Source organism: Heteronotia binoei, chromosome 6, assembly GCF_032191835.1.
Source record: "Heteronotia binoei isolate CCM8104 ecotype False Entrance Well chromosome 6, APGP_CSIRO_Hbin_v1, whole genome shotgun sequence".
Taxonomy (NCBI): Eukaryota; Metazoa; Chordata; class Lepidosauria; order Squamata; family Gekkonidae; genus Heteronotia; species Heteronotia binoei.
In genome coordinates, this window is record NC_083228.1 from 44319850 (window position 1) to 44346090 (window position 26241).

Sequence of the window (26241 nt, forward strand, 5' to 3'; positions counted from 1 at the left end):
ACTAGTTGTGACATTTGTCACCCCAAGTTGTTAGAATGCTATTTTTACTGTTGCTATTTAAAAACTGGATTTTATTCTTCGTTTTTTCAAATAAACCTTGGTTTTGTTTTATAATCTCATTATTTTAAACAGTTTGTTGAAGCGCTATCCTAATGCTCTGCCAAGTGCTCAAAACAGGTGATTTTTGATACATCACAAAGGAGAAAATCATATGAGCAGCATAAGAACCCCTTTCTAACCTAAAGGAAACAAAGAAAAGGAATGGACTGTGGCCCCAATATATTCTCCAAATAGCTAAATTTGATCAGCAATACAAAAAGTCATCTGACAGCAGTTCTGAGCACTTCAGTGGACTTAGGCTGGAATAATTCTACTTAGGACTGAACTATAAGCATATGAACAAAATTCCTCTGCAACTGCATATTCTGGTGATAGGTCACTTTATGAAAGGAAGAAAATTACATGCTTTCTTACAAGCTCATTTCGTTCCTCCGACAGTAAAGCATTCCGGTCTTCTAGTTTCCTGATGATTGCACTTAGTTCAGCTATTTTCAATTGGAAACGCCGGGCATCCCTCTCATCTAACTGCTGTTCCTAAAACAAAGAACAACTGCAAATAACTGTGCATGGAGAAAACATAGTTCAGAGCTCTTTCCAAACCCCCATCTTTCCCCTTTTTCTTGGAATCCATCCATTCCTGACTCAGTACAAAAAGGATGTAATCTATGCCTTAAGACTGAAAGATGAGACCAACAGAAATTTAAGAGAGGAGATGTGTAAGAGAGTTGGCAAGTGCAAAGTAAGTATGCATATGCAAATACAATGTCGCAAATGTTGTATTTGGAAATGTGAAAGAAAACATTGGAAATTAATTGCAATGTTTCCTATGTATGCCACTGTTGAACTTGAATGTTTTAGACAGGTGAGCCGCCTGTGACTTCCTCATGGTAATGTGGTATTCATAAATACGGAAATACACAATGTAGTCCGTATGCACAATTCTACCATTGCATATGTTTCACTTGCATATGGTTCACTTGAACAATCATAGGATTGTTTTAATCAATCCACAAGTGAAAATGTTTAACACAAACAGAAAATGAATACAGATATAAGAGAAGTTGTCATGTTTAGAGTGAAAGAACCATTCCATTATATTAACATCTCCTTTACATTCATCTTAGGTTTTTTCCCCTTATTATTTTAATATCTTTGGAAACACAGGGAAACAAATGAATACTCTTTGGCCCTAATGAAACTCAATTGTGCTAGGCTTCTTCATTCAACAGGTGCAGGAGAGGCTTGGAAGAAAGGATAGGAGAGATTCTTGTGTTTATGTTTTTGGAAAAATCTACATCTTAAATTAAGCAGCACTACTACAAAAGAAATCTTGATGAGGATCAACAATGAAAAAGAAGTTTAACAAATGTCACAGGAACAGAAAATCTCCATCTTTAGCAAATTAATACAGAAGCTGGAAGAGCGGCATAGTTACATAGAAAGCCAGTATAAATGATGAATTTAGATTTAATGGCCTAAGAAACTGCATAGGATGGAGGAAATAGCAAACAGTCGGTTATGTTAATCTCTCATTCACTTTTCTAGAGCATTGTCTAAAAGCAAAAGCATTGACCATTACTCTGTGGGTATTAGTAATGATACCTAAGCACAGACTATGTTGACATGAACATGTTACTCCTTCACTCCACCAGTAAAATCTGTATTACACTTGCTCATGACAAATGGGAAAAAAACCATATCCCCCCATTAATCAGTTAGACATGCATGTGCAATGGGCGTCTGCAGAGAGAAGATTTAAAGCTGTCAAAAATAGCAAGTGTTTGAAATAAGTCAGGTTTACAAAAAGGGTTGGCATTTTAACCTTACCAGCTAAAAAATTATGGAACCAAGAAACAAAGGCAAAATCCCCCTGGCCAAATTAGAGATTAAACCCCACTGGTTTTCTCTGTACAATGATTGGGGGGGGGGGGGAACTCTTGCCCAAATGTGCACTCGCTCATCAAGATTTTTGGTATATTTGTTTTCAGCAAAACCACTAGAAAGTGCTTACAGGACTTCCTGATTGTTCTGAAGTGTCTCCTGCACCACTTGCATGAGGAAGTTCCCGCTTGGGGCTGCTCAGATGTCGGTCAGCCTCTCTGAGCTGGGAAAGTTGTTCATCTAAAGCCTCCTTTTGGAGCTGAAGTCTCTGAGCATGCCCGGCTTGAACCCCTAACTCTCTTTCCAGCACGCAGACTGCTCTGTCTTTAAATTTGATCTCCTCCATCTACAAGGAGAACAAAATACAATCACATACACGCATGCATGTTACAGTTCTGCTGTTGCCATAGAAACTGGCAGCATCCCTGCTAGCTGAGCATCTGAGACAGTACCCCAAGGTAAAATGCATCATTTTCAGTTCTGCAGGTTTCACACCCTTGGAACACTGCAAAGCAGCACCAGCCTTGGAAAATCAAAACATTAAAAAATTATTTTGACAATTAGGAGCTGAATTTCTATATCTGGCTAATTACCCTTTACATTAACCCACTTTAAGACTTGGTTAGCAAAAGAAAGAACATTTTAAATAAAAGCACTCTTTTGATCATATTTCACATTTTTCAATCAAATGAAAGCCCCCGATCAGGAAAATTCCCTGGCTTCTGAAAGAGGTCCAAAATTTGAGCATTAATGTGTTGTAATACTGGAAGGGTAGCTTGGGCATATCTAAATGTTCAGAAGTCTTGATTATGTAGCTCAGGGCAGTAAAGGTTTTCATCTGGTTAGTGAAGGAGGTTCAGTTCCACAACCCAAAATTAAGCATGGAGAAAAATACTGATGTTACTTTTAAAATAAAATACACAATATTGTTATGACCTCAAGTTAAGATCAATTCTGCAAAAACATTAGGTCCTTAATTAGAGGACATTGACAAATATAAAACATAAGAGCCAGTTCGATATAGCGGCTAGGAGCATGGACTATCATCTGGAGCATGGACTATCATCTGGACTATCATCTGGGTTTGATTCTCCACTCCTTCACATGCACCTGCTGATGTAACCTTGAGTCAGTCACAAGTTCTTTCAGAGCTGCTCTCTCAAAAGCTGTTCTCTCAAGAGCTCTCTCAGCCCCATCTACCTCACGGGGTGTCTGTTGCGGGGAGGGGAAGGGAAAGGAGATTGTAAGCTGCTCTGAGACTCCAAGTGAAGAGTGGGGTATAAATCCAATCTCTTCTTCTTCTAGTTCATATCGATTCTATCATGTCAATTCTAACAAAAACACTATAAGGTATGGCAGTATTATAGCCATATTCCAGAGGGGGCCCTGCCACAGATGGCTGAAGGCACCTGATCTCATCAGATCTTGGAAGCTAAGCAGTGTGGTCCTGGTTAGGTCTTGGATGGGAAGCTACAGAGGAAGTCCAAGATAGCTATGCAGTGGCAGGCAATGACAAATAATCTCCAAATGTCTCTTGCCTTGAAAACCCTACAGGGTTGCCATATGTCAACTGAGATATGACTGAACTTTCCACCATCATTGCAGAAGCAGGCTAAGGCTAAGAAAATGGTTTGCCTAAAGCCTCCTAGTAAGTTCACAACAGAAGTAAGATTCAAACCAAAGTTTTCTGATTTACAACTCAGGCCAAAATCACATCCATTATAAACCATGGGAAGTTTGGAATGTGGCTGTAAATCAGCCTTTCTACATGGCCATATAAACCTGATAAAAGCATGCATTTATTATTTATTAAAACATTTATATCCTAACATTTACTTTCGTTGTGGTTCAAGGTGGTTTACAATAACAGTTAGAAGCATTTTCAGTTTAAAGTGAAAATAAAAAGCCAACCCCAAATCTCTTTCCCCTCCCCCTCCCTAAAAGATGCCTGCCATTCAAGCACCCTTGAAACACTAGCAAACAGGCAAGCCTTCCAATACCTCCTGAAGATCTCCAGGGAAGAGGTCTCTCTCTCCTCTTCAGGGAGCCCATTCCACAGAACCACTGGCCATGAAGGGCTTTCAAGGTCAGAGCCAGCACCTTGAACTGAACTTGGAAACATAATGACGGCCAATGTAGCTGTTTCAAAATAGGCAACATATGTTCCTGGCAGCTAGCCTTTGACATATTAAATGGCCTTTCACATGTGCACATGTAAATTTAAAACTGCTTTTCTGTTTTTGACATTCACAAAGGAAAAGAGGTTGGAAAGCATTTTAAGTGGCATGATAATTTTGTCCTTTAGCAATGGAAAGAGAGCTGAACAAGAGGTGAAATAAACTTTTCATAAACATAAAATACAACAAATTTAGGACCTTGGAAATTTGAATATTTCATCCAATATGTGTAGCACCAGAGAAATCTCTTGAAAATTGCAACACCTCTTTCTTCCTGCTATGTACAGGGACTCAAAATGTTATATTACTATGGTCTGGGTAAGGTGTGGTGTTTGATAAGAAAAAAAAGTAGTGCTCTGAGGCAAACTTAAAATTTTGGGCACAATATTACTTTTATGTTGCTTTATAAACCACACATACAGTACAGCATTGAGACTTTAGCTATCATTATTTCTTCCTATGGCAACAGAAAAAGCAAGAGAGGTATTGATGGCATTGCAAATGAGCAACAATACAAACTGATGTAAAATTTAAAGCATAAAATCAGTGGGATGCTGATATAGATTACTAAGATTGTTTCAAGGCATAAGGTGTTCACCAGAATATAAAGATAACTCCACAGGTACTATCTGTAATTCATTCGCCTCAGAAGATTAAGAGAGTAATCCTAAGAATCCTGCTCAAAAACTACTCAGATTTATTCTATGGTGATTACTCCCAGGAAAGTGTTCTTCAGATCACACTATCAGTAGCATTAAAGGATAAAGTTGAAAGGGAACTGAGCAGTGTGTGAAAATCTTCAAGGTGGAAGAGCCTACAGATTGGGTCGATCCAACAGATGCCGGGAAAAGCCGTGCAGAGACCAGATGCAATTAGGAATAAAGCAATTGTAAGACAATATTTTGAGTTGTCTACTGTAAAAGAATCATGATTTAATGTAAAAAAACTAAAACCAATATGATGCTAAATATCTGGTGCCAGACTGGATTTTGGCAAATTCATCTGGTTGACAAAAAACAGCTTCTGGCTGTGTATACCTCTTCAGTTCCAAGGTGTAACAAAAGGTGACCTGGCAGATTGGGGATGGGGGGGGGGCATGTCTTGATGATGCCATGTGCTGCATAAATGACATCCTGGTGCAGAGAAAGACCAACAAACATAATAAGAAGCTGAAGAAGCTCCTTCTTTTGACTTCTTTGACTTCAGGACACCATAAGCAAATCAGTAAAAGTATACTACAATACTGCAAAGCAATACCAGAAGAGACATGAGTGAGAATGCCTCACACAATTTTGTTCCAGAGACAACATAATAGTTTCCTAAAAACTATATTAAGTCTATTACTTCCTCAGTCCAATGACATGGGAAAATGCTCAATTCAAACAGTTAAGACGCTTCTGGAAAAAAATCTGATTTGGACTTCAAATAATAGTTCCTTTGTCTACAAGATTATGGAATTGCACTTACAGAAGGTACAGCATCATTTGTGCAACTTTGTTAAGACCTATACTGGAAAAGGAGACAAACCTCCTCAAAACTATTATTTTGACAGAGATGCTAACCTTGACTTGTTTACATGTGAAAGTTCCACAGTGCAATCTTGCACAGAGTTACCTGGACTTAGAAGGGTGTAACTGTTGAAGACTGCAGTAAGAGTTTGCAGTCTTATGAACTTGGACAAACCATTGAATGAACATCATGGAATGTACTTCTGAATAAACATGCATAGAACTGGGCTGTCAGTTAGCATTTCTTAAAATGGAGTGTAGAAATGTTCAAGTGACAGGGCAACATATCGTATTTGGTTCAGGCTGGTGATGGAGCTTTCAACAAGAAGAACAGAAATAATCTACTGTTTGCTAAAAATCTTGAGCTAATGATGGATTAAACAACTGAGAATGCGAAGGAGAGTTACTCCAGTCTAAGCCTATTCTTTTCAATGGGCTTAGAATGGAGTAACTCTCCTTAGGACTGCACTGTTAGTTACTTTGTTTGCAGAGACAGACGAGCTAGAATCTTAGTATAGAACATATGAAACTGTTGTGGCACAAAGTGCTAATAAGATTTCAGAACAGGGTTTGGACACTGAGATGCCTTTGATTGCACCAGGAGGTAAAGTGACAGTCCCAATCCCATCTTTCAGAGTAGGCAAAATTTAAAACTTTGACATTACTCCGTTATGTCATTATTCATCAACACATAAACACTTTGAGCAGTTTTCCTTTGATTGAAGATATACCAGAAAAAAATTTCCTCCAAAAGTTCAAAATATGCTGCAGCAGCTGAAATGTGTCTGGAAATAAGGCACCCCCAGAAGGTAATGATAGGCCCCAAATAGAAATAGAGAATGACCAAGTACCAAAACATCAAAACTACCCTTAGTAAACAGAAGTACTTGCAAATGGTTACAGTATGCATGTAGTAGATCTTGTGGTTTCAACCTTGTCCCACACAAGTTAACTTTCCTTACATAGGCCAGTTTTGCCATGGGAGGCCTTTTCAACAAGCAGGCAGGAGAGACCAGCACTGAATAAGAAGCAGCATGTTTTTACGGACCTTTAAATCATGTAGAGTGGGGGAACATGATACTTAGAAGAGAATGGCATAACCTCTCTCTACAGTATGTCTCTAATAAACCCTGCACATCTGGATGGTTTTTCAGGGCAGGGGTCTTAACTGACTATATTTCTGTACCGTTGTAGTATTGTAATGTTATAGTGATATGTCAACTACCTTTCTAAAAAAAAATCCACTAAAGCCCTTCAGTGGCACATGAAGGGAAATGGAAAACCACTGAGACAGGGAAAATCGTTCCAGTATAGGTGGGACTGGAGAAAACTCTTAGCTAACTAGGTTTAGGAAAGATTGTAGCAAGATGGAGGAAAAGCCACAAGGTATGCACCATGATGGCATGTGGAAACTTGAAAATGAACATTTCACTTACACAAGCCACCATTAACACTCATGAGAAAGAAACCTACAATTTTGTGGCACCTTTTCTGAGGATTGGCTGCATTGCACTCCCATTTTACAGAGGTAGATTAAGAACTCCTTGTGCCCTAGCTTTATGGAAAGTGGAAACAGGAAATTGTACATGAGCTGCTCACTGGCAATTGCTTGCATTAATTCTACTAGCCCAGTAAAAAGTTCATTACACATCACAGAGTATACAAGTTGGGTGTGAGCTTTTCACCCTCTGTCCTGTGAAACACTCAGGTTTGAATGGCAGGTTTTCCTAAATTCTGACATGCATGGTGACTGATTTGGAATGTGATCATGGCACTTATGAAGAAAGTGCTTCAGATATCCTCCTTGTACCATTTTCCTGAGGGTCGCCACAAAAAGGAGAAGTGCTGAAACTTCTTCTACAAGCACACAACACTGTTTGAATTTGGCACCATGCATGTGGGAAAGGAAAAAAACCCCTGCAACTCACATGTCATTGTTGGGTGGCAATTTGTAACCACATCTGTGTACTTTATTTCCTATTTCCAATATACAAAGAAAAGTAGATGGCTCTACTCCTGGATTCCATTTTTGTCATCTCAACTTTTTGACTCCAGGGATAGTTCTGAAGCAACTCTTTTTTATAGTAATTAATCTTTATTAATTAATATTTAGACTGATAACTCTGAGCATTTTATGCGTCAACATATTTCTTACATTTTCATGCAACTTATTTCCTAGAAGGGAAGAGTTTCATGCCACACTTTGCCCCCTCCCCCTGCCTTCTCCGGGTCAAAATTTGTCACTGTACCAGAGAATCTCTCAAAGTATATCATACATATATAGCAGGGACCAATGGTGCAATTTTAATGCCTGTGCTATAATATTCTACTTCTTACAAGGAAAACATGTTTATTGAGAAATGGAGGAAGTTCACTTACCATAACTGAGAAGAAGAAAGACATTATTCACTTTTCCAAACCATTCCTCAATAATTGTCTTTTAAAATATTATGTTTTATCTATAATGTGGCCATGGACCATATGTATACTGAGCAGCTGTCATTTTATAGAGGGGTTTATACTGCAGTAGTATAAGGGATGGAGTTCTGGGAACAAAGGAAACAGAGAAAAGATGCTACATAATCTTCCATTGGAAGCTGTCAGGGAAACTGATCTCTGTAGAGCGTAGAAGAACACAAGTCCCACCTTATGGTTGGTAACTCCGCCCTATGCATTGCAGAGCATGTGCGGCATGTTCTTCAATTCTTAGTTCATAAAGGCTCTGCAGACCTTTGGAATCTTAATGATACCATGAAGCATGGCCTAAAACACACCTCTAACACCTCCTTGTAGTGATGCACTGCAGGGAAAGTTTGATAGATATTAGGTTTACCATTTGCCTGTGCAGCAGGCAAACTCCCTCTCTAGTTCTTACTCCCCCATCCTTGATAACTGGAGAAGCAGGAGAAAAGTGGGGGTGGAGATGGTGTCAATGGTGGTGATAGTCTAAGACTTTTCCCCAATTGCTATGGTAAAGTCTACAGAGACCAGGTAGAATCCTAGAGCAGGGGTGGCCAACGGTAGCTCTCCAGATGTTTTTTGCCTACCACTCCCATCAGCCCCAGCCATTGGCCATGCTGACTGGGGTTGATGGGAGTTGTAGGCAAAAAACATCTGGAGAGCTACTGTTGGCCACCCCTGTTCTAAAGCACCTATTGGAAGTGATGGCATGTCCATCAACCCTCCAGAAGTGACATCACATTCTTCATACTACTCTTGCAATATTCTCGGTCTATGTACAAAAAAAAAAGAGGCCATATATATTGGGGAAATTGCAAGAGTATCACCCACGGGTGATGTCACATTCCTCTGAAATTAATGCCCCCCCACCCCAGACCCAGGTGCCCAAATCTCCCAGCATTTGCAAGCATGGGACTATTAACTAGGGTATTTGTCAGAGGATCTATCAATACTTTCAACAATGTGAAAAGTTGCAGACTCGCAGTGTTCATTTTCTGGAAGGAACCATATAAGAACACCTGCCACCTCTGGGCCTGGAAAAAGAGAGGGCACTTTCCAGAAAACTTTGTGAAATTTGAGGAAACTTTCTAAAATTTGAAATGGGTTTGAAATATACAGAAGCAGTTTGGTACCATAAAGGACAACTTAACCAATCCAACAATTTCATATTAATACTGATCTTATAATTATTCTTCCCAGAAGACAATTTGAAAACTAGAGTATTTAAACTGTTGTGGGAGAGGGGAAGCAAATACAGAAATACAAAATCACATTTCAGCTAATACTATTCCTTCCCAGATCACAAAACTGCCACTGCTTTTCTACCTCACTTCCCCACTGATGCATGACATCCTTTATAGATGATCAGTAGGCAAGAAAATTTGGGGATGGGTTTCCCCCATAGGTATGAATTTTTCTGTCTGCAAACCCTGAAGCTATAATTCTATTCCCCATCTTCCAAAGGAGTTGTAGTTTTGTGTTAACATGGCCCAGAGAAAATATCAAACATGGAACTAGCTTTCAAAAGCAGATAACCCACAAAAACATATGCGCAAGAACTGGAGGGCCGGCTAATCTTCTCTGATACATACAATTTATTTTATGTATATATATATATACGGTATTGCATTGATCAGAGTGGCAGAGTGCTTGTATGTAGATTAGACCGTTGCTGTTAAACAACCACGTGCACGCACACACACAAATATAAGCACATTCTTTTTTGTCAAAAATATGTTTATCTATTATAGAATGTCATATAACAAAGAACAGCCTGATAGGCATTTTCCATGAATTGTATAATCAAGCTGGGTAACAGAGAGACAGAGAAGGGAAAAATCTGGAAAGCAAAATCCCTATTAATCAAATCACAAAGAAGTTCTATTAACAGGCAACATTTAATTTAGGGAAGAAACACACAAGAAAGGAAAGCTCCATATTACCTTTTGCTTATATTTTGTACCTGAAAAGAGAAATAACTGTGAACCTTTTGCATTAACACACACACACACACACACAATCTTTTCCCATGTGTTTGAAGTCACTGAATGAACAACATGGCTTTAAACATAATTAATCATTAAACCTATTGTATAGGATAACAGTAAAATCAATACATCACACACACACACACACACATGTATACACTTACTTTTACAGCCTTTTTGCTCCATACCATCCACACAAAGAAGAGGTTAGAGTAAAAAAGGGGCTGCAAGTCACTGAGAGTGCTGAGTCAGTATCCAGATGTACATCCCAAAAAGACTAGTTTGCACGTTTATTTCAGTCGTGAAGAAAGCCAAGCTAACAATGTCTCACATTTGCATAGCACCTGTCTTCAAATTTTACACAGTTACTTTTGATAACAGAAGGACGACTTGTGAAACACAGTCTATGAATATACATGAGAAGAGTAGCCAATCGTCTTTAAGAAAATGGCTTGTTTAACAGCATGGATGTTTCCCACTTTCTATTTAGCAGGTTGTCTCCACCATGAATGCATTTTAATTAATAAACAGCTTGTGAGCAACGTTGCTGCCAATTATGCAAGCTTAGAGCCATGAAATATGGGGATTTCTCTGCTTTCCATCCTGCCTTCTCCAACAGTCTGCTATACAAATGAAATTTCTAATATTGATTTCAGCAAACCAGTGGATGGACCAGCAGTTGTTATTTCTCAGACTGAGTTAAAAAAAAAATCTGTAATTTTTAATATAGAATAAGCTGCTTATAAGGACTGCTAAGAAAATTTTGTAGCAGAAGGTGGGGAAAGAGGAAAAAATGTATGCTGCATTTTAAATTTACATCTGGAACCAAAAAGGAAAAAAAAAACCCTCCCTTATACAGTTTTAATTGTAAATGAGGAAATTCATGCCCATCATTAGCTAATATATGACCTCCAGAGTTCCCTGCAGGCAAACTGTCATAGTAAGCAATTAGAATATATACTAGACATCTGTTTTATGTAAGGCCAGCAGTGTGCATAAATGGCCTGTCAATCACTTACAACAGAGAGGTAACTACATACCCTGAGATCAAAGGAAATAGGAACCTTTTGCCAGTCAATATGGCTACAATGGCTGATAAACCCAAAGACAGACCTTTGTGTACAAAGGGCATGAATGGCAGGATAGGAAAGGACAGGTTGTTGTTGGTATTGCATTGTACATCAAAGACAGCATAGAATCCAATGTTAGAATACACTGGGGAATTAACTCCCTAATAGAAGCTATATGGGTGAAAATACTGTGCCCTAAGGGTTACTTAAACGTGAGATTGTACTATCACCCGCCTGATCAAACCCTTGAGGCTGATCTTGAGACAGAATTAAGGGAGGTGACTAAAGCAGATAATATTATTATACTGGGAGATTTCAACCATCCTCACATTGACTGGGTAAACAATGTGCTAAAGTCATACTGTAGAAATTAAATTCCTAGACATCATAAATGACTGTGAACTAGAACAGCTGGTCACAGAGCAACCAGAGGGGTAGAGTTTTGGACCTGGTTCTGAGTGGGTCTCAAGACTTAGAGAACAACTGGAAACAATTAAGACCTTGAACAGTGACCATAATGCTATTAAGTTCAGCATTCGGGTCAATGGAAAGTTACCCCCAAAGTTCAGAAGTGTCATATTTGATTTCAGAAGAAGGAATTGTATAAAAATGAAAAGAATAGTGAAAAGAAAACTGAAGGGAAAACACAAGAGTCAAATTCTTAGAGAATGCTTGGACGTTTCTTAAAACCATGCTAACTGGAGTCCAAATAGAACACATTCCACGAGTTAGTCTGAAAGAAGGCTTGATGGTTAACAACACAAGTCAAGGAAGCCATAAAAAGTTAAAGGGGCTTCTTTTAAAATAGGGAAGGTTTGTCCCAAGGAATTGAACAGGAATTGTCCCAAGGAATTGAACAGGAAAGGTTTGTCCCAAGGAATTGAACAGGAAAGACCACAGGCTCTGGCAAAAGAAATGTAAGTCAGTAATTAGGCATGCAAAACTAGATGTTGAAGAATGGGTTGCTAAAAGCATGGAAGTGATGTCATCACAGTGGTGATGTCACATGATGATGCTCTGCTTTTTGGGCAAAATCCTATGGTTTGAGCCCAATTTTACCATAGAGTTTGCAAAGAAAATATCACCTTGCAATGTCAGCAATGCAATGATGTCACTTCTGTTTGATGTCATTGAATTGGGTACATCCCCACCCACTCCCAGAATGCCCCCCAGATCCCCCCACCTACGCAATGAGGGGACCTGGCAACCCTATCTAAAGCTATCCTTTCCCCTAGGAATACTTGGAGTTACATGAGGTGATGAAGATGTTTCTAAAAGTTTGTAGAAGTTAGTCCCTTTTCTAATGTTTTGCTACAAGTTGGGCAGGGTTGGGCACCTGACACATGTCAAGCATAGCATGTATTTTGCCACTAAGTGAAAAAGCTGGTTGTATCCAACCCATAGATGGCCTGCAAATTGTGAGAAAAAGACCCCTAATTCCAGAACATCGTAGTCACCCGTTTGGTTGCCAGGGTGCCTGGAGACTCAACTCACACACATCTGCCAGGAGAACGTGGGTTTTGTCTACCAGAATGTAGGGACTTGTGTGAGTACTAACAGCCACAACATTGCAGCAACACTCTGTGTCTCTGGAGGAGTGCTAACCAGGAGAACAGATGGATTTCCAGTTGCTCCATGCGATCACCATCTCGGCTGTTGCAGCGGAAGAAGGTGCGCCGCCAGGAACTGTCCAGGCAAGTGGTTTCCAGCCTTGACCATAGAATCCATATGGGAAGGCTAACATCACCAGCAGCTATCTTCCTGCAGTGACAGACTCCATTACAGCGAAGCGAGAGGCTCATGTACTCAACAGATGTCACCTATGCATAAGGCCATCAAGCTTATCTTAGGTGTGGATCCTCCCAGACTGCCTAAGCCTTTGTCCAACGGAACCCAAGACAAAGACTGGTGCCAGTAGAGGGATGAAGAAGAGGAAGAACATCTTCACCTAGAGCCAAGTGTCTTTGTATAGACCAGGTGTTACCTTAGGTAGCAATTTGGCCATCTATTGTCACCTTTTTAGATAAGTTTGATAGTTTTAATCACCTCCACTTCAATAATTTCTCCTATTCTTTCCCTTAATGGTCATCCTGGAGCCTCCCCCTTTGCCCCATTGTTACCTGGAAGTCCAATCAGGTAACCAGGGCCAAGCCTGCTCATTGGCCAGGTATGGGCATCCAATCAGGGGCCCCCAATAAACTATAAAAATTTGGCTATTGGCTACCGCATAAGTCCAGCCCTTATGGTCATTGCGGAGCCTCCCCTTTTTTGAGGTCATGTACCAGCTGACCACCTGTCATCTGCCCCTGTACCTCCCATCCCCTAAGGGCTCAAGGTAGTCCTTATAACCTGTGACCCAGCTCCCCACAGGTGTGCATCTAGCAGTATCCCATTCCTGCTGTTTAGAGACATCCCCAATTCCTGATCAGTTGAGGGTCCCTTCCCCCTAGTCTTCGTTTGTCGCCATTGGAGCCTTCCTTGAAGACTACGATCGGTAATTATCACCCTGTTTGTCCATCCTTATGTTACCTCTATGCATTTCTCTCTATTTTTATTGTGTTGTATGTATTAATTACCTTGTATGTGTGTTCTATATTTTTCTGTAATAAATTTTTAATTGTTTTACTTAATTAGTGTCCTTGGCAAATTTAAGCAATAATTTCTGGAAGTGGAATCCTGTATACATAGATTCTAGATCCTTTTTAAGCCAAAGGTGCCCACCTGTCAATTCCCCAACCTCTTTTGAGGGCATTTTGGCTTACAAAATGATATGCTCGATTGCATGTCAGGGTAAGGCAAAGAAGTGTGACTCTGATCACTCCATTTTGCAATCAACAGTACACAAATGAGTACTAGAAAAACAGCTGATATCTTGTTTGGTCTTAGTGGTTTATGCACCCTTTGTTGGTGCAGTTTTTCTGAAACCGCTATAGCTGCTCAGATGTGGCAGGCTCTGTACCAACATTTATATTTGTATTCTTGATTTTAAAAAGTTCTGGCAGTTTTTGTTGTTTGAAAAAATGATGTGTCTAATCTCTTGCAGCTACACATTATTTCTCACAACCTCAGCAGCACTCCTATTAAAGTCCCTGCTTAGTTTTTGTCCTTTATTTATTCCTTCTTTTTCATTCAGCTTTATTTCAGAGAAGAAGGAGGCTTCACATATGCATAGGATTTTTCCACCACTGGCTTGGCATTAGTGATGACAATGGAACATGCAAACTGACTCCAGTAAGCAATTAAAGTAATAAAAAACATTCTTTGCATGTGTTAGATTCTGGCTATTTAACGCATGAAAGCTATCATGGTATTTCAAGGGAGCACTGGACTAAGTCAGGACCTGGGCTCAAATCTCCAGTTGGTCATGAAGCTCCTTGGGTGACGGTCTCATTGGATGTCTCCATAATTCAGGGGTTTCAAACATGCAGACTGTGGACCAGATCCAGTCCCCGCAGGGCTCAAATCTGTCCTGCAAGCAATTGACTTCTCCTGCTTCATTCCAAGAGGATACCATTGCTGCATGGCAGCTCACTTTTGCCCAGCTTCCTCTCCTGCTTCCTGCAGACAAGATCACACACACTCTCACACACAGCTCCCTCAGCAGGGCTGACTAGGGCGCCAAATTGGGCCCCTCCCTCTCGATGCCCTAGGCAAGCACCAAGTTTGCCTGCCTTCTGCCCACTGCCGCTGCCCCCTCCCTCCCCTTCCCGTCCCTTCTGCTCTGCCTCCCCCCCCATGTGGTCAGAGCACACAGCACCTGGGCTGTACTGGCTGCAACGCAGTGTGCATTTTATCCTTCTTCGAAGAACATGTGGGAGATTTCATTCAGAGTTCCTCCTACTGTGTGTTCTTCGAAGAAGGATAAGATGCACGCCACATCGCAGCTGGTATAGCCCAGGCACAGCGCGCTGTGATCACGCTGGGCGGGGAGGCAGAGCAGATGGGGCAAGAAGGGAAGGGGCAGGCACAGTGCCAAGGCGCAACATGCTCTGATGGGGGGGGGTGACGGAGCATGGCACTGTGTTGCAGCCCTGCAGAGGGAGGGGGCGACGGTGGCGGGGGGAGCCTGCCTGGGGCGCCACATGCCTTTGGACCGGCACTGTTCCTCAGTCATTGCTTCCTGCTTGCTTCCCTCCATTGGCTGAGCTGTCCTCTTTTGGGAGGAAGCAAAGGGGCAGAAAAGAACAAGAGAAAGTGATGGCTGGGACTCCTTTAAGATCAGCACAATTTACATTGAGATCATTGTGTTCTGCTGTTTTCTTTGAGAGCTGATCTCTGTCTCACACTCACACACACACACACGTACGTGTGTTAAAAGCAGGGCTTTTTTGTAGCAGGAACTCCTTTGCCTTTTAGGCCACACACCCTTGATGTACCCAATCCTCCAAGAGCTTACAGGACTCTTAGTACAGGGCCTACTGTAAGCTCCAGAAGGATTGGCTACATTAGCGGTGTGTGGCCTAATATTCAAAGGAGTTCCTGCTATAAGAAAAGCCCTGATTAAAAGGAAGGGGCACACTGAGATAAGGGGAAAGGAGAATTAATAGGAAACTATTCTGGCATATTCTAAAAGGTTTTTTGTTTTTGTTTTTTTAAAAAATTAGATTTATCTGTTATAGTTTCCCTTCAAAAAGAACCTGAATAGGAATCAGAACACTTGGATTGGATGCCATTGTTTAATGACTGGAAATAAATAGCTATGCATTAAAAAAAATACATCTATGGTTCCATATGTTCCAGTTCAACACGTCTCGTTCTCCCCTCCCACCTTGCTGGCTGCCTTTCTTCACCCCCCCCCCCTTTGCTTTTTAAACTGTTTCATTATTATCACTAGCACTGAATGGATTTTACTCAGTCTGAAATCAACACGTTACTTCACTTGAAGAGAGTGCCCTCTCCAGTTTAAACAGATGAAGGGGGTGGGGGAGAAACCTAACAGCACAGCTTGCAGTCTTTATTAGTAGAAAGGAACAAGAGACCAGTAGCACATAACAAAATTTGTAGCAGGGCTTTCATGAGCCAATGCTCACTTCTTCAGATAGAAAGAGAGTCCATTGGTCCTTATAACTTGGACTCTTGGAGCGTGGAGTGATTTCAGATGCCACATGACAATAGCAGGCATTGGTAATGAGAGAGGAAAGCTAGATCTCAGTTCAGTCTTGGAGGATGCATTGTCTTGTGCTTCATTATCGGTTGCCATTCAGCAGTCTCTCTTTCTAATTTACCTTTGAAATTCCTTTGTAAGGGAACTGCTAATCTTAGGTCAGCAACTGAATGTTCTGGAAGGTTAAATGTTCTCCCACTGTTTTTTGAATATTTTGGTTTCTAATGTCAGACTTATGTCTACTTATTCTTTGCATCATCCTGGACTGATTCCTCCTGGACCAAATTGAGACCTAGATTTCCTGTCTCATTATCAAATGCTGGTATCTCTGCACTTACTACCCCTGTGCATATCACACCTAATCCAATCAAGCCTGCTATTGTCATTCACATGAAACTGCCATTTTGCATCTGAAATCACCTTTATAAAGTTTATATCTCTGGTACCTCATATTACATTTTATAGTATGCATGGCCTGGCCCAACAAAGTAACATTTATGTCAGAACCAACACTCATCAAATGAGTTTGATGCCTCTGCTAATCCTTACAGAGTTGTGTGATAATAAAATACTACCCTGAGCTCCTTGGAATAAAAATGCAATAGTTGATAGATACATATGAGAATTGGTCCTTACAAAGAAAAATCTTGTGAGTTGTGCATTGATGCACACCAACTACTGAATATCATCCCCCCCTCCCGGGCCAAAACAAAACAAAATACCAAAACAGGCTGTGGGAAAAACCTCTACTTATCATTTGGTGAATGAAAGGCATATTCAGAATCTTATCATCACACATAAAACCAGCTTGCTTTAGTAAACAGAGTGAGGTCAATGGGCCTACTATAAATGGAGTGTACTAGTTTGAAATAAGACCGCCCCACTTCCTTTTTTCTCTCATTTGAATCACTGATTCAGAAATGCTATCCTTTATTTAGACTTACTCTGTATTTCAGTGCATGTCTGCTTCTTAAGTAGAAAGTAAGCCTAGCCATCAAAGGGACATATTCTTTTGTTTTTCAAGTACGATATTCAGACTTGCAACAATTTCTCCAAAGCACAGATATTATCAAGATCAGAAGACCTTGAGGAATGCATTAACATAGAATTGACAATTGCAGAACCAAAAGCGTGATCAAAGATCTTAGATGCAGAAGTGGGGGGATGGGTCAAAAGCAGCTGTTCTGAGAGAAATGTCTGCCAGTGATTTGAAAAACTACAGGATATAAATCATTAGAGATCCACAACTCAAAATGTTGCTGAATCATAACTTCTACCATCTCCAACCAAGCAACATATTTTTAGAGTAGGATGTTGGTTATATATAGAAACTGTGCTCTCCCGATTTACACAGATATTTATTTCACAAATCCTTTTTTCCCCTTTCAAAAAGGCCCAATGAGAAGTTGATGTAAATAATTTTTCTTTTCCAAACTGTTTTTGTTCAGCACTAGGTATAATGCAGTCTCTCAATGAACTATCTGTTCATGGCCTAATAAATTTATTGTGGCATGAATTTTCATAAGTGTTGCTTACCTGCATCAACTGTATGATGTATAGGTAGGCTTTTGCCTCTGAAAATTATAATAAACTTATTAGAAGATGCTAAGGTGGCACAGGTCCTGTTCCTATTTTGTAACAACAGCTATGTTTGAAATTTGTACTAATGGCCTGTAATCAGATACAGGGCAATCCTAAACAGAGTTCTGCATTTTTAAAACCACTGACTTCAATGGACTTAAAAATGCATAACTGTTAGTCTAGTTGCTAGTTGTCTCATTTGAATGATGAATCTCCAGTCTGTCCGTCTATAAAAGGGCATATATAAAGCATAAACACATATGGCTTCTGGGTCATGATGCATGCTTAGAAAACTGTCTGGCATTAAAGTATTTGTTGGGGATTAATTTGCCTCAGCAGCAGAATACTATTAATATGAGGTCTAATTAAAAATGTTCAACATATGAAGCAGTAGAGATTGTAAACACTGACTGGATCATATAAAAAGTCCAATATATCTTTTGAGTGATACAGTCTTCGACATTGCCCAAAATATATTAGAGCACACTTTCTCAGTGAGAAATTATTTCCTTTTCAGAGTGGGTTGACAACTCAGCGGTTTTTTTTCTCAAAAGGATTTGGAGGCAATAAATGCACAACTGGGCTGAAGGTTAAAGATTTTATTAACAGAAGAAGATATCAATATTTACACCCCTTCTGCTGTTGGGAAGCCAAACTGCAAAGAACAACAATGAACTGCAAAGAAAAGCAATGGACAGACCCCCTGCAAAAGGCCCACGTGCCACACTTTCCGTGATCTCAGTGTATACCAGGATTCAAATGTCTGGGGGACTAAACGACCATACCAATTATGTAGATAGAAAGCCAGCAAGTAGGGTTTTCAGGTCGGACTCACAAAATATCCGGGGATGTTGGGGGTGGAGCCAGGAGCAAGATTGTGACAAGCACGACTGAACTCTGAAGGGAGTTCTGGCCATCACATTTAAAGAGACCACACTCATTTTAAATGCCTTCCCTCTGTTGGAAATAATGGAGGATAGGAACACTTTATTTAGGGGCTCATAGAACTGGACTCCTTAGTCCTATTTTTTTAAAACTTGTGTGTGGGGGGGAGGTTGAGGAGAGGCACCAGATTCTGTGCTATAAATTTGGTGCCTCTACCTCAAATACTCACAGATTGATTCTCCATTAAACCCCAGATACTCACAGATTGATTCTCCATTAAACCCTATGGAGACTGGCCTCCATAGGGTATAATGGAGTGACCAGTGGATATTCCCACCCCACCCCCCACTTTCTGCTAATCCTGAAGCAGGGGAAAGGGCTCTGGAGCAGGGAATCCCCTGCCCCCAGTCAGGGATTGGCAACCCTACCAGTGAAGGAGTGGGGCTACTCTACCAGCGAGGTCACATGTATGATTATCTGCCCACTGCAGGGAGGGTCACATGTATGATTGCCCACTGGGCAAAAATAGTGAGCATGTGTTTGATGTGTGGAGCTCTTAGTTCTCCGGGCAACAGGTTCATTCCCTTGAGGCTAGGGTAGCCAACTTGAAGAAGCTGAAGGAGAGAGTAAGAGCTATGTTGATGAGACCTTCAGGGGCCTACTAGAAGACTCCCAACCCCACACAGGGAAATGAAGTTGTGTGTTCCTGGAAGAAAGGTTCAAGACTAAGCGTAGCATTCTCAGAAGTGCTATTGGTTTCATGTGCTAGGCCAGCTAGACAGTTACAGATTATAAGTCTCATGCATGGATGAAGCGCTGCTGGAAGGAAGGGTTTAGAATTGCTAGGCACTGGGGAACTTTCTGGGGTAAACTGAACCTGAACAAAAGAGATGGGCTTTATTTGAACCAAAAGGGAATCACAATGCTGGCACAGCATCAAAAAGGTGTCAGAGCAGCTTTTAAACTAATACTAGGAAGGAAGACAAGTCGGCCCCTCCTAGCCAAGCTGGCATTGCCAGCGATAGGCTGGGGGCTGTCTGTTGCCGGCCCGGAAGGAGGGAAGGCTGGCTTCTCGTCCCGGGCATCCAGGAGCTTGCTCTGGGTGTGGCGTCGGGGCTATAAAAGCCCCAGCCCCGCACAGAAGCACGCAGTAGCTTCTCAGCTCTCTGAAAGGAGAGCTGCGTCGTAGGAGTCTTCTGGCCGGGGCTTGCGTCGGAGGAAAGGCGCTGGTGAGGGGCATTCCCTGACAGCGAAGATGTAAACTATGCCCAGCATGCTGCATAGGCTAAGGATCATGACTGAATGGATCTCTAATGTTAATGTGAAAATGTTGCCCTGTTTCTTGATACATAACCTGCTATTCTGTTTAGTAGGTAAAAATTTTCCCAGTTAGCATTTAACATCTGCGTGAATAGCAGAGAGGTAAATATCCACATTTCTGGACTGAAGTAAAGATATCAGCTATTAGTACAACTAGAATGGGACTGTAATCTAGATTTAAGCTTCCATTTTGTGCCTCTCTCAATTACAAATTTTGCCTGAAGACATCCACAGAACAAAAGGCTGATGTGGGGGTGGGGGTGGGAAGGATTCTTTCTACCTACTTAAAAATGCAACATAATCAAGTCAATAGAAAATAAGAAAATATCAAATTTTGGCTTAGGCAGTTACCAGCTACTGAACCCTTTACTAACACTTTGTGTTCCATCCCAAAATAACTGTTGTCCCAACCGAGAGAAAAGACTGGGTTATCAAAAGCAGGAATAGCTGAAATTCTCACAGAATTACAGGCTTGTGAGGTTTGCAGGAATTATCTAGTACCTGGGTAGCACTTACAATACAATCCTAGCTTGAAAAGCCATTCGGGGAGGGAATGACTGAGAATGGGAAATTCACTGAGAGAACAAAAAAAATAGTTGCTCATCATCCCCCCACCCCCGCCTCCAGTCAAAGTGGTTTCCAGGGCTGACACACACACACAGTTTGTTTCAAATGCATGTTTATTGAGAACTAACTATATTGTCAGTCTATTCTTACATGGGTTTGTCTGTAGCACAGTTTATTTATCTAGTGGCCTCAGTAGCACATTACTTTTTTTTCTCACAGAAGGAAGGCAATCAATTGCATGGACACTCAAACATGACAGAAGAAAGTTCAGGGGTCTCTAGTGTTGCAACTACTGTAATCATTAACATACACACAGGAGCATCAGTGATAACTGCTGTTGTTGCTTATGAGATTCCAGAATTGCCAGCTCAGATTTGAGATTGTCTGGTCAATTAAAAATTCCACTGAATGCAAAGAACACCATCAAATGTTCCCCTTGTGATGTGTGATAATCAGTGTTAATGAAACAGCAGACATCTTGTTTTTATTGCATCTTTGTACAAGACGATCTAGTTACCCCATATCCTATGAAAACTGTATTCCTATATTAGCCATATAGTTAAGATTATTTCACTTAGTTCCTGAAAGTTTTAGCTCTCTCTCTCCACACCCCCCCCCATGATGTGTCTAGTGCAGAAAAGGTTAATCAGACTGCTGGTTAATCAGATTGCTGGGATATTTTTAAAAAATAAAATAAAGGAAAATCAGACATCTTGTGGCACTGGCCTCATTTCTCCTTTATAACTTGGGGCAAAAGATTTGGATGGCCTTCAAGTGAACAAGTGGGATGAAATGAAATTTAATTCAAGTGGATTAGCTCTCATTAAAATCATATCTTTTGCTTTGGAAAGGAATCTCTAGTATTAATTCTGAATATTACATAGAACTGAACAAATTTTATTACAACACATCATTTCATACACAACTGAAGATATATCCCTCACTATCATCTTTGCCATAGAAAACATCAAAGAGTTCAATCAACATAATAGATTAGCCTATATTTAAAAAGCTGATTACAGCTGAACATTGAGAAGATGAAATTAATGACTACTGGGGAGTTACACAACTTTAAGGTTGCTGGCGAGCAAGTTCTAGATAATGCTTACCATGGTATTCATCATTATTACTTATGGCTGTGAAAGTTGGACAATGAAGAAAGTTGACAAGAAGAAATTTGATTCATTTGAAACGTGGTGTTGGAGGAGAGTTGTACAGATACCATGGGCTACCAGAAAGACAAATAAGTAGGTTCATCTAGTCATGGGTGTCAAACTCATTTGCTAGGAGAGCCAGATCTGACATAAATGAGACCATGTCGGCCAGGCAATGTGTGCCATAAAACATAATGCCAAGTAGCGGAGATTTAAACTTTATAAAGGACACAAATACATTTTTTAAAAAAACTTAAACTAAAACATGCTTAAAACATTAGCACTCTTGCAATAGTTTGTTTAACAGTCTCTGATAATGGACATCTTGCTCTGAATTATTGCATCAAAATCTGAAGACAATGCCTGTGCTGTAGCAATCTTGAGTATGCTGCTCAGGTGTGCATCTGTAAGTTGCAAACCTACTTTTGATTTATTAACATTTATTACAGAATTCACCTGGTCAATACTTTGAGCCTAAGATCCAGAGGAAAACATGAAATGGCTGGGTATTATGAGCTTTTGTACATAAGGTGCTTCTTGTGCTGGTCAAAAAGATGTGAAGGACCAACATAAAATGTATTGACTTGATCAAGGAAGTCACAGCACTCAGTTTGCAAGACCTGCCCAAGGCTGTTAATGATATTTTGGAGTACATTAATTCATAAGGTCACCCTAAGTCTATTCTTAAGGCACTTCACACACACACACCCCCCTATCACACCATAATTACCTGCAGAAGGGACTACTTAACTGCAAATATCATCCTAAAATAGTGTTTAAAAGTCTGTGTATGAACTTCACTGTAATCATAGCATGGTTAAAGAGAAATCACATATTGTATCATACAGATGTGGTACCAAACAATATGGAAGGGGGAAAAATTGATACAGCACGAAGACTTTCTATCACAACTGTTGCTTATATGGTAAAATCAGAAAGAGAGTTATGGGATACATGAACCTGACAACTTTTAAAAATCATGTACAGATTATATAAATTCAAAAGCTACCCAGCAGATATATAAAACAGAAGATAGCCTGACTGAATTTGTATGCAAAATATAGCAATTTGTGTAGCACAAAGACATCATCCTGGAAATAAAAACTATCTAGCCACTCTACGTAGTATCACTTCCATGTAAGAAATATAATGAACCCAAATGTGGAGTATCAAATATACTGTTCACATATAGTGTACCACAACATACTAAAAAGTTGCCGCTTGTCACAGGTTGCATGTTGTTTTTTACACACAATCTCTTCATTTGTAAAGAAAACCATTAAATAGAAAGCTAGATTCTTGCATTCAATAATCACAGTCCAACAGAGAGTTAAGCTAAGTCCCTTCAGATCAATGGGTTTAACACTGTACTGGACCATGGCTGTTATGCCATATTTGCAAATTGCAGATACATGTTAGCATTCTAATAATTTAATCAGGAAACCTGGGGAGAAAGAATAATAATTATCAGGTTGGGAAATATACTGCTGTAGCCTTTCAATATAGTGATAAAAAGTCTCTTTTGTTTCACTAACAATTCTACAAGTGACTGAATGAACAACAGACACAATAATTTAAAATGCTATGGTAGAAATCTTCATATAAAGAGCTGGAAAAGAAACCCGCCTCTCTCTCAATTTGCCCTTTACCATCTCTGTAGTCAAGTCAAAAGCTAGAAAGACAGGTGGTCTTCTGTTTGGTGTAGTGGTTAAGTGAGTGGACTCTTATCTGGAAGAACCGGGTTTGATTCCCCACTCCTCCACTAGCACCTGCTGAAATGGCCTTGGGTTAGCCGTTAGCTCTGGCAGAGGTTGTCCTTGAAAGGTTGTCCTCAGCCCTACCCACCTCACAGGGTGTCTGTTGTGGGGGGAGAAGATATAGGAGATTGTAAGCCACTCTGAGTCTCTGATTCAGAGAGAAGGGCGGGGTATAAATCTGCAATTCTTCTTCTTCAAAATGTATTGTGAATCTTCCTGAAACTTAAATTCAAAACTCCTAATGTATACTGACCAGCAGTGATGTGATGCTTATTCCTTGAGGAACTAAAATGATCATTTAAACAGATGTCAAATGTCATGCAGAGAAAGAGATAACCAAGATCAAAATCTTACAGCCTGTTGCTTACAGTGGAGCATATGTTTTAAACTCTTCACCAACATTTTCATTAGTGCTGAGTGAAACTCAGAAGGATCAGAAATTCTGCCTAGATTAAGTCTCAAAGCAGGATACTTTGTCATGCATTATTTTAAACTGTTTTCAGCACATGCACAGATGTGACATCCTTCTCCCCGCCCAAATCACCAGAACTACTGATAGTCAAACATACCAGCCTGCGAATTTGCCGCTCGCATTCTCGCTTTATTCGGGTGATTTCTTCCTGGTGTAGGTGATACACACTCCGTATCTCTGCTGCTTTCATTTTGTCTGCTTGAATGACCACAGATAAAGCTTCTTCCACTTGTTTTTTAGTTCCCTTGAGCTCTGAAATTTCCTGTTGCATTTTGGTTTTCTCCACTTCAAAGCCTTTCTTGGCTTCCTCCTTTGCTTCAGAGAAAAGCACTGTCTTAACCTTATCAGGTGTCCCATCCCGCACAGTAGTTAGTAAGGCCTGTAGTCTCTGGATTTCATTATCTTTAATTTTTATGACTCTAAGGAGTTCACCTTCATGCTGTCTTATAAGTCCTTCTCTAGCAGTCTGGAGCTCCTTCATTTTTTCTTCATGAAGTTTAGCCTTCAGTTCTGTTACAATCACTATGTTTTTATGCTGTTCGTGTTCTTTGATCTGCTTAACTTCCTGATTTTTCTCCCTCTCCAACTTGCTGGCCTAATAAAAGAAAGAAAGGCCGAAAGAATCACACAGTATATTTTAGAAGTATTTCATCACCAAGAAGTCAATGCTTGTCAATGCTATCAAGTAATTAACAGATCTTTATTCAGCATTGCCAAATAAGGGATCTTTAAAAGAGGACATTTTATTTGCTTTTTTCCCCTCAAAACACACACATGTTATTAAAAGTATATTACATTTCAGATATATGTACTATCAAATCACATTAGCCATGCCTATTTTCTGTAATAGCTGAGTAAACCTTCCATGTTCAGAGGCACGCTAGATATTGGGGACAACAAGGAGAATGAACTCCTGCCTTCACCTTCCTGGCTTGGAAGTTCCTACCATTGGAAATGGAACGTTTGCCTAGATGGAACTTGGTCAGACCAGCAGATATCTTTTTGTGTTCATTTGTGTGTGTATGCATGCACAAACACACATATAACACATATATACAAAATACTCACCAAAACAAGCAACCCTCCCACCCACAAAACCTTTTTTTTTGGCTTCCTTTTTAGTCTCATCCACCAGGAGTAATTTTTTCCTTTCTTTCCAAGGCCCATTTCTTTTTCTTTAATTTATTTTTATGTTGTGAGCCTGAAAGCAGAGATCTGCTCATTTTATTCCTGTACAGTACCTAATATCATGGATAACAAATATTGCTAACAGAATTGCCAGTTCTGCCTTTGGGAATTCCTAGAGATTTGAACATGGTGCCTGGGGAGGGTGAAATTTTTGAAGAGAAGGAAACTCAGTGGGGAGATGATATCATAAAATTTGCCCTGTGAAACTGCCTTTCTCTGTACAGAAAATAATTGGTGTCGGAGCCTGAAGATAAACTGTAGTTCTGGGAGAACAGCACACCCCACCTTGAGGTTGTTATTTTGATCATGATGATTGGGGAGGGGGATTGAATAGAGAGAATGCATGGCCCCATCATGGTTAAGAAATCTGGAATACTTTCATAAAGTCTAGTTAATTATATACAAAACAAACAGTCAGTCCTTGCAATTCTGCACATAATTCCACCATCAGTATACCTTTTGTAGTAGTAGTAGTAGTAGTAGTAGTAGTAATAGTAGTAGATAAAGCAGTGAGTACAAATACAGTGGGTGGGTGTTTATGTGTCAAAATCTTGAAAGTCTGGAATGAAATTTGGGTAGTCATTTCCAAAACTCTCACCAGTTTGAACAGACTGGATGGGCTGGATTGAGTAGAAAAAAGGAAAACCAAGAAATGGGTTAAAAGAGGGAGGGAATTTTGAAGGGTTAGGGTTCCCGCTGTGTAACATCTAGCTGAGCATCTCTCTCTGTCCTCCTTGCAAGCACTTAAAGCCTGGGTGTGGCCAAGGATGCAAGGCTTTGGACATAAGCCCTAGCGATTTTGGACTGCATCCACCATACAGGCTGCCCCATGGAATTCAAACCTTGGTTGGGATGCAGCTGTGTTTTGTTTTCTTTCTTTGTTCATTTCAACTGCAATTTGTTTGTTTGCATGGTTTATTTATGTTTTAGATGCTCTCAGGGAATATTAAAAATCAAACCAAAGCAATTGAGAGAAAGGCTTTAAGTCCTGCTATAGCAGCTGAATGTGTTTTATGATACACTCATGCTTAAATTTGACTTACGTTGAAACTACAATACGTTGAAACTA

The 26241-nt window shown here is 40.2% G+C and overlaps 1 protein-coding gene across 10 annotated transcripts in view; it reads right to left on the reverse strand.

The window, feature by feature from the left end:
• The window catches only part of JAKMIP3 (Janus kinase and microtubule interacting protein 3), a 159361-nt gene that overhangs the window by 28630 nt on the left and 104490 nt on the right, over window positions 1-26241 (reverse strand). For 5 of the 10 annotated variants that reach the window (XM_060241389.1, XM_060241390.1, XM_060241394.1 and 2 more), the window contains 3 exons: window positions 24082-24579; window positions 2072-2287; window positions 475-594 (listed from right to left, as the gene is read on the reverse strand). In XM_060241389.1, the coding sequence (XP_060097372.1) occupies window positions 475-594; window positions 2072-2287; window positions 24082-24579 (834 nt within the window). The remainder of the gene's footprint in view (window positions 1-474; window positions 595-2071; window positions 2288-24081; window positions 24580-26241) is intronic. The other 5 variants (XM_060241399.1, XM_060241393.1, XM_060241397.1 and 2 more) reach the window with 3 other exon arrangements.